Genomic DNA, 17154 nt, shown 5'->3' with positions numbered 1-17154 from the left:
ATAAAATATAGCTCAGTATTTTACTTACTTTATGCAGTCATTTTTGCTCCTCTTTATTAATGTGTCAATTTCAGAAGCCACTTCATATCACGTCGCTGTGACATGGTTCAATATAAGCTATTATATTGCAGTCCCATTACAGCTCAATTGGTGTCAATACCTCGGAGATGTCTTTTGGTTAGATCGAAATATTACTTTAACATTTCAATACACAGTCCTTTCAAATGGATGTCATGTCAATTTGTGCAATTATGTAAACTGAGTTAAAATAACTTCTATGTAGTCAGGAGATCTAATGATAAAACAATTTTAATACAATGTGTCTTATACAGAAACTATGGTTCTTGAATGTACAAACAAACAGGGAAAATGTAGTAGTTAAGGGTGTCAAACCTTGTTAGTTAGGGGGCATGTACTGATGTTATTCTATTAAGAGCAGATGTTTGACAAATAAAGAGAATTGATCTATTGATGTAGTTGAATGTCAAATCCAAAGATGGTTTAAATGGAGAAAAAAAAAGGTAGAAAAATCAGACAACCTCGAAAAACAAAATCAAACAAAAATCTTCTAAATATATGTCCACCTCTACCAGTGGAGTTAATACAATTAGAAACATTATTTTACAAGTCCACTGGGTTGGTGAAAGATTTCACATTTCTGTGAAGCTGAGCTCCCTCTCGTTCTCAAAGCCTCTATAGGCCCATATACTGTATAATACAAAAATGAGTATCCAGTGTAAGCCTAAGCATGGGCACATCACTGTGCTCCTTAGGGCAATAGGCAACATTCTCTATGCAAAGTACCCTCTCGTACTGTAGCAATGCATTCTTCCCTTAGTAATGGGACAGTCCAAAATCGTATCCACCCAACAGTTAGGGCCAGCATCTCCCTATTAGTCATTTTCTTAGCTCTTACCTCAGGGAAGTGTGTACACACAAACACACAAGAGCGGCCATTGTGCAAGTCTATGGTAGCGGGTGAGGGGCATAGCCACATGACATACAGCCATGCTCTCACTCCCTGGTATGGTGCCAGCTGAGCTCAGTCCTTGGCGTCACCCACCCCATCTGCGTTGATGGCAAACATGGCTTCAGACTCTGGGAGGCAGGGCGAGTCGTAGATTTTGCAGATCCTCGTTTCGCCGCGACCTTTCCTCAAGTACAGTCTGAAAACAAGGAGTGGTTTTAGCTTGATAGCTAGCTGTATTCTTCTAGAACCCAGTGGCTTAACAACTGGTATGCTACATTTGAAACCATTAGAATGTGAACAAGAGGGAGTACAAAAGAGCCAATGGAGCCACTCACCGCGTAGTGGAGGCATGTGCCATGATGTTGCCCCCGATAGGTTTTTTAGGGTCTGCTGAGAACATGGCGGCGCCGTCTACCTGGGCCACCACCTGATTGGTTATCACCACAGCAACGCCAAACTGTGACAAGGCGAGAGCCAAAAAATGTTTTTAGCATTATGACCATACCATGAAGAGAGTTGTGCACATGCATAAAATGGATGTACAGAGAAGGGTTCAGAACGTTGCTGATAAACATATTGTATTAGACCGACACCAGCGCAATAGGTAAGGAGTTCAGCGAACAGACAAAACCCCTGTAATTCTAGCCCTGGACTTACCTCGTCTGCTAGCCTTAGCAGCATTCTCAGGAAGCGTCCCAGGTGGCCTTGCCGTGCAGCGAGCTCTCCCCTCCCGGAGTAGTCGGTTCTGTAGAGGGCTGTGGCACTGTCCACTATCAGCAGGGCATACCTGAGAGAGAAGGGGCCATATGTTTAGAGACCTATAGCACTGCAGACTGGGTGACCATAGGGGTCCTTTACTAGGATTTCTTTGAGGGTACTGCCCTTATTCCAGATCACTAATTCATGCCATAAACAATAGCATTAACATGGAAGGAAAGCAAGTAATATGAGAAATGGAAAAACATCTGAAGGGTTGGAAACCTCAGGAAGAGGGAGGGAGATGGGCCTGACCTGGACTCTGCCATCATGGCTGAGGCTTGGTAAAGCAGCTGGGTCTGGTGATCTGTGTTAAAGGCCCTAGCGTAGGCTACATTGTCCAGAACGTCACTCCCAACAAGTCCATACCTAATAAAAGACAACAGTACCTTCTGGTGTGATACAGCTTTTTGAAGGAAGTACTGCATTTGCAATGGTAACTCTCTGAACAGACAGAAATTGATGCCCGTTATTCCTGTAGTGGAATAGTGTGGCTCCAAATTTCAATCTCTGTCAGTGTCATTTAACCCAGTAGTTACTCCATTGTTATTGTGTTGGTCCATGAGAGAACTCACCTCTCTGCTACAGCCAGTAATCTCTCTGGTCTGAAGGTCCCCTCTGTATCAATGTACATGGCTTTGCCCTCTCCACCACCCTGGTCAATGGGCAACTGTGTTGGGGAAAAGCACAATAGATCAAAAACGGAATGTCCTGAGTGCTATCGTCATATGCTGTGAGCAGATGTGATTGGTATGAGATAAGAGTATACACCCAAGTCTGCCTTTATTAGTATGAAAAAGAATGGCATCATGACAAGTACCTGGCAGGTGACTGCAAGGGTGTGGCACAGCTGTGTTTTTCCTGTCCGGAACTCTCCAAACATTTCTGTGATGGAGCCTGTCTCTATCCCACCTGAGAGAGAGAGAAAGCCTTTTTCATACACACAACGACAACAAATACAACTGGGCAACTCAAAAATCATGTCCCGAGTCATGACAACAGTTCTAAAATCTAGGTAACTGGCAAAGATCCCAGCCTCACCCTGTAGCAGCTTGTCCAGCTCTTTGGACCCGGTGGAGATCTGGATGATTTCAGCTCGGCGTTGGTGGAACTCTGTCGCTGTGGTGAAGCCCATGGGCACTAGTTTGGCAGCTTCAGCCTGGAGAAAATACCATAGAGGAAGAGGAACATCAGCCACAGTCATAATATCAGACCTAATGTTAACTGTGGGCAACCCAAAATGAGCAGAAAATAAAAACTCAGATTGGTAAATGAAGGTGACCTAACCAGAACTTTGTCTGCTTTGGCCTCACTGATCCCCTTGATGTTGAGCAGCTCCTTCTTGGGTGCATAGGCCACTGCCTCAATGGTGTGGAACCCTGCATCCTCCAGCTTCTTTATGTCACTGGCACTGATGCCACATTGCTGTGTAGGAAACATTGCAAATGTAGGCCGTCATTGTAAATAAGAATTTGTTCTTAACTGACTTAAATAAAAAGGTAAAAAAAATAATAAATACACCAACACCTACCTCAAGTCTGCTCAGTAGCTGTGGTCCAAAGCTCTCCTCCTCCTCTACCTCTGCCTCTACCCTGGCCTCGCTCCTGACAGCCATCTTGATTTATGGACAGGTGAGGTATGTCTTTCAAAGGGGAAAATATTTGACGGTGTAAGAGTTATAACTCTATAGCTAGTAAACAAGTATTTTTCACTGAGGACAAAACTGCGAGGCAGATAGTACTTTCCATTGTGTTAGTTACTGAGACACACTTGATCAAGACTGGGGTTTTTTTTCCATTGGAAATGAGAAAATATTTTAACTATCAACAGAAGTTACACAACCAGCAATTGCAACCAGCTACTGTACAGTAACGTTAGCTGTTCAAGTTGTTGATGTTGACCTTTCCAGCCTGTTCATGCATCTAGTAATCAAACAATTATTGACTTACTAAGTGAAATAGAAGATTTAGCTAACTAGTTCACCTACTAGTAAGTGTTGTATTTCTTGTTTATTGGACTTGCAGTCTTTGAATTTGACTGATATGAAAGGTAACGTTACCTAGCATTATTAGGCTAATTTGTTCAGCTGAGCTACTGAATTACATGATCTGGCATGTCTGTGAGTGACTTGGCTTACATCCAAATATTTAACTCAAAATAGTAGCTAGCTCATGTTAACTTTAAGTTATGGGATAGGATTTATCCAACGTTGTAATAACAGCGTCCACTCACCTCTAGTTTGTGTTGCTTGAACTAAAATCTCCCGCTCGCTAGTCAACGTACTTGTTTATCAGGCTACGTAATTACGCTAACCCTTCCCTCGAGTGCTGGGATTGGACAGCGTTGGGCTGCATCCCAATGAAAAACATGTACTTCCTCACTCCCGTTTCATTCCCTTGATCTGCATCTGAAAAATCAATATATGGAAGCAAGCTAAATGTAGTGATCAGTAAGCACTATATAACCTACGCTTTTGCTATTTATAAAAACGTTTGGCTGGTGTGCCATCACCCATCTGAGCAGTCGGCTGTGAATGTCCTCACTGGCTAGTACAATTATGCTGACTGTGATTTGGTTTCTGACCCCCACAGGATGTGCGGTAAGAACAATGCTGATGCTTCTCTTTTAAGGGTTATTTCCTTTTCCTCTTAGCACACACACACACTTTTGGTCATTTAACATGAATCTTGACTGGGAGTGAATCTTGGTGGAATAGGATTTGTGTACAACATAACAGTATCAGTAAAGCGTAATAATTATGCAATATAGACAGGATATATGAACATGAATGAATAAGCATAATATTACACTATTATAACACAGCTATAAACAGGGCTATAATCTTAGTAGCATAAACATTAACCTAAAGAGGAACCTCTTGTCAGAGAAAGAGAAGCCTATTACTGAGACTGACAAAGTAAAGACTTATGGCACCCTAACAAGACTACATGAATGGGGTGTGTGCATCGTAATGTAAGTTGGAGGGAGGGCTATTGGATTTGTTTTTACATGTGTAATAATGGGTAATTACCACAAATGATTTAGTAACTTTGATCAGTTTGCAACCATATGTTCTATTGTAACGTTATTACTATTATTTCATGTTGGATTTGCCAATACTGCTTGGCATATTGTTCATAGTATGTAGCCTTGTGCCCATTGCCATACGTGTCATTGTTTTATTGGTAAACATAGTTTTCATATGTGCATGATACTGTAGTGTCTCTCCGGCCTGGTGCGGGAGCCTGCTGTGCTGAGGTCTTATCTGATCTGCCCTAGAGCCACAAGGTCGCAAATTACTCTGCGCATGTGCGACCTCCAAGACCCGCCTGGGAGAAGCGCAACAACCGCTTTAATTAACAAAGGCTACTATGGAAAGCACTACAGTATCATGCACATATGCTAACTATTTTTACCAATAAAACAATGACACATATCGCAATGGGTACAAGGCTACATACTATGAACAATATGCCAAGCAGTATTGGCAACTCCAACATGAAATAATAGTAATAACGCTACAATAGAACATATGGTTGTAAACTGATCAAAGTTACTAAGCCATTTGTGGTAATTACCCATTATTACACATGTAAAAATAAATCCAATAACCCTCCCTCCAACTTACATTACACACCCCATTCATGTAGTCTTGTTACTGTTCACAACAGTCCTCACAAATGTGTCTTCTTTCTTTGGACAACGATAACACTGACATGTGTGGGTGGGTGCAGTGTCCAGATGTGCCTTTCCAAGCACTCTGATTGGTTGGGAAAGGCAGCTATGGATTAATTTTTTTATTTAACCTTTATTTAACTGGGCAAGTCAGTTAAGAACAAATTCTTATTTACAATGATGGCCTACCCCAGCTGAACCATCCACTAACCCAGACGACGCTGGGCCAATTGTGCGCCTCCCTATGGGACCCCTGATTACGGCCGGTTGTAATACAGCCTGGGATCGAACCCGGGTCTGTAGTGACGCCTCTACCACTGCGACGCAGTGCCTGAGACCGCTGCGCCACTCAGGATCCCTTAAAACTAAGATAACTAAGGTAACGGGACTGTGAGGGAAATTTAGGAAGAGAGGAGGGGAGCAGGACAGCCTTTTTTACACTATTACTACACATTACAAATCAGAGAAGATGAAGGGAAGGAGACAATGAGAGGAGGCCACTGTAGACTATTGAGATGCAGCCATATGAGCATACCAGTAATTTCACTGAGGGTGTTCGATTAATCCCACCCAGGCACGCCAGTATAGGCGTGTTTTCTATCGGCTGAAAGTTGAGTAATTATTAGGATTCTGTTTTCCCATGCAAAAGGGATTGATTTTGATAAAAATGCTTTATCTGCCTTCCCAATGAAAACTAGTTAGAACATTCTAACATTTATTTTATGGGAAAGATATGCATGTTTCTAGATGATGCACCATGCTGTCTTGTTGACAAAATGACTGAGCAGCGCAGATTACTGTTTGATTTGAGAAAGGCGTGCCTCCCTCCCTGCTTTTGCCCAATTACTTAACGGGTCTATGCCCAGTGGCGCACGGATCAGCATAATGAAATCCGCCCAATGTAAAAATCCTGTTGAGTTTCCATACTATGAAATGATATACAGTACCAGTCAAGAGTTTGGACACACCTACTCATTCAAGGGTTTTTTCTTTATTTTTACTATTTTCTACATTGTAGAATAAAAACAAAGACATCAAAACTTTGAAATAACACATAAGGAATCATGTAGTAACCAAAAGTGTTAACATTTCATAGTCTTCAAAGTAGCCATCCTTTGCCTTGATGACAGGAGTGATGTGTGCTGCATCAGATGACCTGGCCTCCACAATCACCCGACCTCAACCCAAATGAGATGGTTTGGGATGAGTTGGACCGTAGAGTGAAGGAAAAGCAGCCAACAAGTGCTCAGGATATGTGGGAAGTCCTTCAAGACTGTTGGAAAAGCATTCCAGGTAAAGCTGATTGAGAATGCCAAGAGTGGGCAAAGCTGTAAAAGGGTGGCTACTTTGAATAATCTGAACTATATTTTGATTTGTATAACACTTTTTTTGGGCTACTACATGATTCCATGTGTTATTTCATAGTTTTGATGTCTTCACTATTACTCTACAATGTAGAAAATAGTACAAATAAAGAAAAACCCTTGAGTAGGCGTCCAACCATTTACTGGTACTGTATATATTTTTATGATGGCCAGATATGATCTGAAACACCCATTTGTTCAGAGAGCGAACTGAAGAGCCAAGTTAACAATTTTATGTTAAACCAGTGTTTGTTATCATAGAGAAAACATGGGTAAAAGTTGTAGTAACATTTTAATAATGATTCAGACAATTAACAAAGACAAAATGTTATGGTACTATTCAAGCTTTTTTCAGTTATTGTAATTCTTGCCATAGTTTTGCTAGAGGAAATACATCAATAATGGTTTGAAATGGCCAACTATTACTATTGATCCCTTATGAAAAAAATTATACAAGTGATCAAAACTTATGGTAGAAAACATGTAAAATTAACACAAAAGACAATGTGGCATTGAACATTAATAAATTGAATTGACAAACATATACACATTTTCATTTTCTACATCAGGGCTGCCCAACCCTCTTCCTGGAGATCTACTGTCCTGTAGGTTTTCAGTCTAACCCTAATTTAACATATCTGATTCAGCTAGTTAAGGTCTTGTTGAGCAGCTACTTAGTAGAATCAGGTGTGTTAAATTAGGGTTGGACTGAAAACCAACAGAACAGTAGATCTCCAGGAAGAGGGTTGGGCAGCCCTGCACTACATTGAACAGCCATTGACTGGAACTGGTCTCAGCACAGCAGACTTTCATGGATCCTCTTGACAATCTTGGTCAAGTAGTTCTTGGCTGGTGTTACTGATGATACAATGTCTTCCACCTGGTCTTTCCTGTTTAGAAAAAAAGTATTATAGTGTTACAGTTGTTAAAGGTGCACTGTTGCAACAATGTACAAATAAGACTTGAAACAAAATGTGTATGTGCGTGAGAAGACAAACATCAAGTCTTACGTTGTGTTTCCAATGTGATTTTGGAAGTTTTGCACATGAAAGAGACCGAAGGGGTAGGCGGAGGTAACGGCTACTGTCATCTCAAACTTGCTAAATGACTTGAGACTGGAGAACAGGATTCGAACTCTGAAATAAAGAGGACAAAACAATAATGACTTTTGCATTCAGAAAGCTGTTATATGGAACTATATCTATAAAATCCCCTAGAAAGGACAGTCCCATTTAAGTCAACATTCTCTGATGTCTGATCTGTCCAGTTGTATTTCTATGGTGTGTGATCTTACTGTGTGTCCACACAGCTGATGTCCAGGATGTCCAGCCTCAGAGCGCCCCACTTCTTCATCAGGTGGATCTCTTCTCCCAGGAGGCGACAGCGGCTTACCACCAGACCCACATCATGCAGCAGCTGGAGAGCGAGAACCAGACAGATATTATACAGCCAAAACTGAACCTCTGTGGACATGCAATGTGATTCTGGGATACATTTAAAACACCAACCCCTTTTCTGGACTTCACGTCATGTGGATCGTCCTTTTAACCAAGCCTCACACTTACCTTGGGAATGTATTGACTGGTGGGGTACTTCTTGAACCAAGTGGTTTCACTGCCTATGTACTGGCATAGAAGATTGTGTACAAGCCGAGAGTAGCACTGTGACTTTTCATCTGTAAGAAAGAAAAGGTGAGTTGGCAAAGAAAGAGTCCTGTGTGTGGCGAGAACCAAGAAAATATTCTACATTAAAGTGTCAGAGCTTAATTTCTCCCACCATCCATTTGGCGTTGAAATGTGATGTCCATGATGTTACGCTCAGTCTGTTCACAGACCTCTCCTCCTATATAAGAGAGCAAAGCATTAGAAAAACAGACATTTGTCTTAAAGCAACCCTTTGAAAAAAAACTGCAGAGCAAAACTACTATAAAACATAGTAACACATTTAGTGCAAGGAAAGTTATACTATCAAGGAATATATAGCACTATATCTTACCGTCAGGTTTCTCAAACTGCACCTCCAACAGCAAGGACTCGTAAAGAAAGCTGTAGACTGTCTTCCTGTCATCTTTCTGCACAAACTTCCATTCATTCACTCTGAAACCAAAAGAGGCCAAAAATGTAATTCAAAGTTGAATGGAATAGTAGGTGTATATGCAGGGAGGAAAAATGTATCCCTGTCTGGAAAATGAGAAACTGACCTATCCAGCATGGCAATATGTTTCTCAAGTTCCAGAGTTTCCTTTCGGAGTCTGTCCACTTTGTCCACAGAGTTTATCTTCTGTAGTTCCAATTCACACATTTGCCTGTGGAGAAAAACAAATGGTTTCCATTTCTCGGCACATCCAGCGGAAGGGAGTAAAGTAATACAAATTAAAATCTCAATAGAGACCGTAGCTCTGGCGACGACAAAGAAAAATCAAATTTATTTACACTAAATTATGATTCAAGCAATGTAGACTTACCCTTCACTTTTAGCAATTGCTTTGTTGACCTTCTCCAACCCTGATAGAATGTACTCAACATTAACATGTCAAATACCATGCACACCATTGATTAATAATTCAAAATGTAATTCAAAAAAGAAACCCAAGATTGTGGCGTCATACGTTACCTTGCTGCCTTGCTTTCAAGGTTGGCTCACAGTCCTCTACTCCTGTGCCCTCCACAGCTGCAAGTTCTGTGGCAGACAGAAGAAAGAATAAGCATGACAAAACCTCAAATTCAAAATCAATTACCACCTCTAATACCAAAAATTATCTTAACAAGATGACAAGCATGCATTGTGAAAAATGATATTAGGTCCCTTGGTTCAAATTGAAGTACAGTAGAGAATATGAAAGGCTCAAAAGGAGATGAACACAAATCCAATATACCAGCTTCCAAGTCATGTAGACATTCATCAAGGTCTTTCAGACACTGATCGGTCTTCTCAATATTTCCTCTCAAGTTATGTTGTGCCTCCTGTGAAGATGTAATGGGACATCAATAAAACAGTTTATTAGCAGAGTTTTACACACACACACACACAAATGTGGAAAGCATAAGTATTTTTCAGTCAGGTTACTAGCAACATAGTGAAGGGATTTTTGTTCTCATCAGGGGTCTTACCCGAGTTGTGTGCACAAGGTCAGAGTACAAAACTGCTTTCATTTCATGAGATCGCACTTTGCTTCTCTTTCTGAAGAATGTCCTCCTCTCTTTCAACTTTGAACCAAAAAGCAGCAACTGGGGAAAATAAGCCACAACATCAAGAGGGGTGGTCCAAATGGATCATTTCTGTATCAAACTGACTAGTAATAGCAAGAGGGAAATCAATAAATAACCAAAGACAAAGTTAAACACCTCTTCATCTGAAAAGCCCTTCACCGCCTCCCAAAGTGTTCCATTAACACTTTGCAGAAGACTGTCTTGGTCTCTCAGACGTACTTTCAACCTGAAATCAGAAAGTACACCAAAGGGATGAACATACATGGCTTGTTACTTACTAAGCAGGTTACAGATTTGAGCATTGTTTTTTACGTCATCTTACGGTAAATAAAATGCAACAAAAAGCATCACAGTGACATGCATAATTAAACATACCCCTCCACCATTTCTGTGAGTATCTGGCAGTCTGTCTCATACACCCTCTGTTTGGGACGGTTGATATGCTTCTCGATTAACAAGTCCTCTGTTTTGCGATCGAGATCCGACACAATCTATAAGGAGATGAAAATCTGTATTTAGCACCTATATTTATTGTGAGGGTCAGCAAGTATTATCCTTAATAATAATTCCTCAAAAGTTATTAGTAATGACAATTCTAAAGACAAAGGTTTAAGATTTACTCTCGCAGGCAGAATACTCTGTCGAGGTTTATGGATGACAAAGTCGATGCTGAAGAGTTTCAGGAACTCAGCCACTGTAATGCTGCCATCTTGGAGTTTCTGAAATTAAATGTGAAAGAGCAGTGAAAACACAGTATAATCGGAAATGGTAACAGGAAAAGTCAATATAAAAGGGAGTTGTTGACATACCTTCCGTACATCAGATGTGTAGTCCCCGGTGTTGTCAAGCAGGGACTCGAATTGGCTTTGTCTGTAAGCTGCAAAATGGCATCAAGTTAGTATTGCCTATCTAACCTAGACAATGCACTTTAAAAGGGATCAAGACAGACAAGGCTATGACGAATGTTTGAATGAGACAGTCAAAATAAGCAGTAGTAAAAGCGCCTCAAAACTCACTTGACTCAAATGTGCCCTCACATCGGAGGTTGGAGTTGCTGCTGGAGCCATCAGCTGCAGCTCCTGTACAGTTACTGTCCCACTGAACTACCTGTGTGTGTGGGATCTGTCAAGATAAAATGTGAAAAAAAATGTATTAACTCGTATTGAATACATTTAACAAAATAAATGTGAACTGATTAAATGAAAAACAGTATTTACCATTTCTTTGTTTTCTGTTGATGGCTTATTCCTCTTTACCTCATCCATGGAGTCATCATGGCCCTCTTCTGGTAGGGGCCTCTTCTGACATTGGGTAACAGTTGGGACCGGCTCTTTAAAGACCTCATGCGCCACAACATCCTTGATCACCTTGCCTAAGAAAAGATTTCCCTTGTCGTCGACCCCCTGAGGAGACTTGGTTTCCATAGTTTCTGATAAGTCCTCTTCACTGCTAATGTCTGGAAGCACTTCATCATCAATGTTGTCCATCGAGGTGTTGCTCCTCAGTTCATGAGTGCCACCCAAGCTATTCTTCTTCAGAAGTTTCCCAAAATCTGTCACGCTATTGGACTGGTTTGATTCAGAGGGTTTGGCTATTTGTGGGAGTTTGGGCAGGAAACCACCAAATGACAGTCGTGATGCAAGGCATTTACTTTTCAAGTTAAAAGGAGCAGTCATATTAGGTTTGTCATTGTGAATAATATGGTCTTCCAAGTTGACACTTGCTGGTTTCTCAGTCATTAATCCCATGGATTTAGACCCATAGTCTACAGTTGAAAAGGATTCTGTCGCTACACTGTGTTGGTCAGAGGTCCTCATCAAGTGAGATAAAGGTGCAGTGCAGCTACCCATCACTTCTGTGGATTCATTTATCATGCGGCTCATATGATTAAGTTTCAACTGCAGATCTGCCAAACTCATTCGACTGGTCTTTTCCTTCTTCGAAGGTACATTAACATCTTCTATTGAGACTGAAGAGGCAATGGGAGAGCTTTCTGGTCTGTTAGGAATAAAGGAGCAGTCTTCATCTTTCAGATCAGGATCATTTCGGTCTGCCAATCCCTTTAGGTCAAAGTGTTCTGTAAGGTTAGTGGGGATTTCTCTAGGGTGACCCTCCGGTAGACACAAGGAAATTGCATTTGTGGTGGATGAAGGGCCCTTCACATTGGTAGGTGCATGTTGTTCAATTTGCGTTGTGACAGCCTTGGTCATCTCCATTTCATGATCCTCAGAAAACATTTCAGTTTCATCTCTGGCCCTTTTCTCCTCCAGGTTAGAGGGTACAGCTACAGGATTATTTCTGCAACGTGTCGCTTCTACTACTCGTTTCACTTCCATATCATTTGCCTGACTAATTGACACATTCCCTAATGGTGGATTTGTTTCAGGGGAAAACATGTTAATAACTTTGGATTCAATTGCAACAGTCTGGCTCCTTGTCAGTTCCATTTCATCAGAGTCAGAAAATGTAGGTGCCTTTTTACTGCAGAGGCTTTCAACACCTAACTGAAACGTAATCTCACCATGTGCACTCTGCTCTGCGGGAGGAACCATCTGCAGGGTCTTACTCACACTGGATAAACGTTGCCTTGCTCTGACAGGGTCACGGTTCCCCATCTTGATGTTTTCAGACTCAATTACAGCGGTCTGACTTCTCGTTATATCCATGTCATTTGAATCCGATGATCTACGTTGATCGGTTTTGTGACCCACGTCCACGAAATGATTGCCCTTTGCTCCAGTGAAGTTTGTCTTTGAGATTGTGGACATCCTAGCTAAGTTCTCACCCTCATGGGCAGAATGTGACACATTTGTTAATAACTCTGCAGTGAGAGCTTGAGTCACCTCCATACAATTGTCATCCTCCTCAATAAGAGTTTTATTTGATTCCAAAAAGCTGACAAATCTTCCTCTACCACCTTGGAGTGAAGGAGTTACACCACCAAAACCTCTGGTGTCAATAACCCCAGTTTGGCTCCTTGTGATTTCCATGTCATCTGTACTAAGATCTGCTCTAATCAGGCTCTTCTCAAACGTTTCCTTTTGGTGTTTTGATATGGGGAACAATCTGCCAGTGGTCTCATCTGTCATGTTCAGACCATTTCTGTGATCTATAGACACAGTGAGAGATTTGGTCATGTCCATAACACAGTCATCCTCTGATATATGACTGGGTCTGTTGGAAGCTGACATGAAGGATATACTTTTCCTTGTGTTTTGCATGCGATTGACCATATTGAGGCTTTTGGTGTCGATGGCAACAGTTTGACTTCTAGTCATCTCCATGTCATCAGGATCCGATATGGCTACAGAAAAATCTTTCACCTGATCCAGCGCCCTCTTCACACTGTTAGCATCATCTGAGAAATTGCCATATTGCATAGATGGTGGCACATAGGATTGACCCAGGTCAAACTTGGTTTTCGGTTTGCTAAGAGAAGGCTTCTCCATCACACAATATTTGGAATCAATTACAGCAGTTAGGCTTTTTGTGATTTCCATGTCATCAGGATCAGAAGATGCAGGCTCCCATACTTTATTACTTCTCTGTCCTGAAGTCATCTCCATTTTAGTACTCCGATCAGAGTGAAAGGACATCTCTGTTGTGGGGAACAAGCTCTGTAGTGGCTTATTAATTGCTATATGGCTGTTTGACACAATATTTCCAGTGAGGGCCTCAGTCAGATCCATACCATTACCATCTTCTGAAAAAAACACACCTCTGTGAGAGGATGGCATAAAAGACAAACTTTTCCTTGTATTCCCTAGTAAGGGAATTTCCGTTAAGCCTACACTTTTGGAATCAATGGCAACCGTTTGACATCTTGTCATCTCCATGTCATCCGAGTATGGATAGGAGGTGCTATGAAAGGTCTGTTGATTTTGCTGAACGGAGGGCATTCTGTTTTCTGGGGGAAACATCCAGGGTGATGATTCGCCTTTCTTGGTCGGAGCACACACATTCTCCTGGAGAGGTACATTGAGAGCTGCAGTTAACTCCATGGCATGGTCATCGCCTGAGAAGATCTGGGTTTTATTGGGATCTAATGTGAAGACCACACTTTTCCTTTCAATTTTCTGGGAGGGATTTGGCCCAAACATCCAAATGGCTTTGGAGTCAATGGCAACAGTTTGGCTCCTGGTCAACTCCATTTCATCTGGATCAGTAGAGACAGATACCTGGCTGAAAGTGCTTCCCCTAAGCCGTTGCTCTTCAGAGCTTACAGTTTGCACACACTGAAAAACTCCTTCGCCATCTATCAAAGTTGTATGGCTTTTTGTCAGATCCATATGATCTTGTTCAGTTTGCGTCGTAGATGTATTCATGAACTGAGGCCCTTGCCTTTGAGGGATAATTGAGCCCACTGTACAGTCTCCGCCCGTTGTCGACAAAGCTGGGACCTGATTCTCTTTATCAACTCCTGACCTGCGGGCATTTAGCGCAGCAAGGAAACGTCTGTTGTTCGTTTTTTCTGGAGGGGATGCAGCTCTGTGGAATGCCACAGTAGTTGAGGATTTGGGAGCTATTGGATTACACATGGGGCCACTTGACTTCGTTATACTGGCAAGGAAATGTTCAAACTCTGGATCTATACCTCTGGCTAAGTTGGAAGGGTTTTTAAACGGGGCACAATTCTCTGTTGAGTCCTGAAAACACCCAGTTTTACCTTTCTCCATTGAAAAAGTAAAATCCATGTTTCCACAGGTAGGTGTAGTCACATTGATTTCATTTGGCAGAACAATTGATGATTCTGAATCATTGGCGATGAGTATTGTGTGACTGTGAGTCATATCCATAAATGCTGTGTCCTCTCCTGTGAACATCATTGTTTTCTCCCCATAATCATCCTGGTTGAACATTACATTTTCCTATTAGGAGAAACAATGACTTTAGCGTCTCACGAATAGCTAAGTTCACAGCAACAACAATTAACACAGGTAAGAAGCGCACTGGCATGGTCAATGAAAAAATTGTCAATGTACCTTGGTTTTGGCAATAGTTAAAATACTATTTGTATTATATTTTATTGTTATGAATTTCTAAGTACCTATATAAACATGGGAAGAATGTAGCTACGCCAACTGAAAGTCTAATTTAAAGAGTCACATTTCTCAGTCATAGCTTACCTTATTTCTTTGTTGTGAAACATGGAGGGGAGCATTCAACAAGGTTTCCATGCCTACATTTACAAATCAAGGTGCATAACAGTTAAAGGCATCTTGGTGGTCACTGAGTGATTTATACAGTACCTATCTGAGAATGCAAAAAATCTACTTGATAACTAGATTTTAGGCATACCTGTGATTGGTTGAGCCCCATCAATGGAACCCGTATGAATGCTTATGTTTTCTGCAGCTGTTAAATCAAATAGCATTTTAGTTGTAAATACATTACATGAAAAAACATGGGCATTTTTTTAAAGGTTGGATAAAATGAAAGTAAAACAAACCCAACTGCCAGAGTTTATATTGTTATATAGTCACATTTTCACTGTTTAGCAATTGCAAAACCAGTCACGTAAAACAGTTCAGCCAATATGAAACAAACATTTGCATGAGTCTCCTCACTTAAATACACAGTAATGTGAAGCATCATATGCTGCTCTACATTGAGAAGAAAATGAGAAATGTCTCAAGCATACAGTAGGCTTACTTACTAGTTGTGAGGTTTTGTAGAGGACTCCGGACAGGGGAGCCATTCTTTACATCTCTGATAATCAAAAGGTAATAACATTGTTTATAAAAGTTTCTTATTTTCGTGGCATTGTAGTTTAAATTCCAAATGTGGCACAGCGAAAACGTTTTACTTTGAAAACAGTAGAACATCATTGGAAGTGGCGAAACTGACTCTTCGGGAGATCCTCTTCTCTACTGGCTTGACCACCTCCACCTTGTGAAGACAATAATGCATTTTGAGTCAAATGACATGTCAGAGACATTCACAATTTCCCCAACTGCTATTCATTTAGTCTTTACCCGACTCTCCTCTAGCTCTGGGCCAGTGAATTTGATAGATGTCCGTGGAACTTTCAGGATCTGATTAGATGTGGATAAAATATTAATTCAGAGACGTGCTGTTGAAATGGTTGACAAAACATCCTCAAACTAAGTAGTCGTATTAGGAACTGTTGTACTAACCGAAGAAATACGCCGTTTGGAGGATCCAACATGATCACTGCTGCAATTTAGAAAACAAACCCAAGCAGTTAACGTACCTAGTAATATTAACGCTATACTTGACATACACAGACACGTAACAATAATTACATTTGTCCTATTTCATACATGTTCAAATGTGTATTATTAAAACGTGTGAATTAGAATATAATTGTACATTTTGCATATCCCACTCCCCCTGAGACACCTTCGGAGAGTGAGGTCATGGCCAGCGATAATTTCATGGCTTAATAAAATTGGAAAGTTAGTGAACTACAATGGGGCTATCAACAAACACATCACTCACTCCGTCCTTGATGAAGCATCAGGCGGCTCCATCTTCGCCGACAGTTATGAAATAAATACATTGACATAAACACGTTAACTGGCTAGCTAGCAATCGTCGTTCACATTGATAACTGAGTGCTCGATGTGTGAAAGAAAAATACACAAATCTACTTAACTAGCCACGTTTGTTAATACAGCGAATGACAATTATTAAAATACTTAGCTAGCAAACTAGCTGGTTAGCTAGCTAACGTTAGCAAGAAGCGTTAACGTTAGATGTGTCACAAGTCAAGAGCTAACGTTAGCTAGTTAACTTAGCCATCTAGTTAAGTTGAACACATTCATGTTAAAACGTCGCAAACATAATACGTTGTTAATTTGCCACAAAAGTACTGTACCGTGTAGCTACTAGTTGTTCAAGTACAATTTTAAGATGCCAGCTATTAAGCATCAAATCTGTTGTTGGTTTTGAATTTAACCGCCCTCTCTTGAACATGCGCAGTCAGATAACCTTCTTCTTTACGCAGGCTGGGTTGTGTGGAAATGAGCGTTATACTGCCACCCCTGGACGTCAATAAATCTTCCGCCACTTTTACAGCGAAAGATGTAAATAAGTATAAACGTGTAAACACGTTGGACTCCACTTGTTATTTTAGCTCTACTTACTCCTAAACAACTCACATCGTCAGGGCCAGGACCTGTTTTTTATTCCGTTATTGCATTGATTATGTTCCCAG

General features: G+C 41.0%; 2 protein-coding genes and 1 long non-coding RNA gene across 3 annotated transcripts; 1 reads left to right on the top strand and 2 right to left on the bottom strand.

Annotated features, from left to right (window-relative positions):
- Positions 1 to 291: 291 nt before the first annotated feature.
- rad51 (RAD51 recombinase) lies at positions 292 to 3992 on the bottom strand. Its single transcript, NM_001140555.1, is given in 10 exon segments — positions 292 to 1166; positions 1306 to 1427; positions 1628 to 1757; positions 1982 to 2095; positions 2302 to 2396; positions 2547 to 2638; positions 2768 to 2885; positions 3014 to 3151; positions 3258 to 3368; positions 3959 to 3992. Coding segments are annotated over 9 exon segments (1017 nt in total). The 5' UTR covers positions 3342 to 3368; positions 3959 to 3992; the 3' UTR covers positions 292 to 1042.
- A 127-nt stretch (positions 3993 to 4119) lies between these two features.
- Positions 4120 to 11193, top strand: LOC123727279 (uncharacterized). The gene is made up of 2 exons (XR_006759186.1): positions 4120 to 4325; positions 8075 to 11193. It is a non-coding gene; the product is annotated as an uncharacterized lncRNA (long non-coding RNA).
- Positions 7039 to 16947, bottom strand: knl1 (kinetochore scaffold 1). Its single transcript, XM_014144617.2, has 25 exons — positions 16816 to 16947; positions 16437 to 16468; positions 16112 to 16151; positions 15950 to 16009; positions 15781 to 15863; positions 15631 to 15683; positions 15273 to 15329; positions 15101 to 15153; positions 11192 to 14842; positions 10991 to 11096; positions 10784 to 10851; positions 10595 to 10693; positions 10350 to 10465; positions 10110 to 10200; positions 9876 to 9992; positions 9641 to 9728; positions 9379 to 9444; positions 9230 to 9269; positions 8966 to 9070; positions 8761 to 8861; positions 8542 to 8607; positions 8331 to 8440; positions 8060 to 8181; positions 7776 to 7901; positions 7039 to 7655 (listed from the first exon to the last, which is right to left on the bottom strand). The coding sequence occupies exons 2-25, from the start codon at positions 16466 to 16468 to the stop codon at positions 7559 to 7561; spliced, it is 5547 nt and encodes a 1848-aa protein (XP_014000092.2). The 5' UTR covers positions 16816 to 16947; the 3' UTR covers positions 7039 to 7558.
- Positions 16948 to 17154: the final 207 nt, after the last annotated feature.

This window comes from Salmo salar, chromosome ssa15, assembly GCF_905237065.1.
Source record: "Salmo salar chromosome ssa15, Ssal_v3.1, whole genome shotgun sequence".
Classification (NCBI taxonomy): domain Eukaryota; kingdom Metazoa; phylum Chordata; class Actinopteri; order Salmoniformes; family Salmonidae; genus Salmo; species Salmo salar.
Note: the sequence above shows the minus strand (reverse complement) of the source record. Positions and strands in the feature narration are given on the sequence as shown.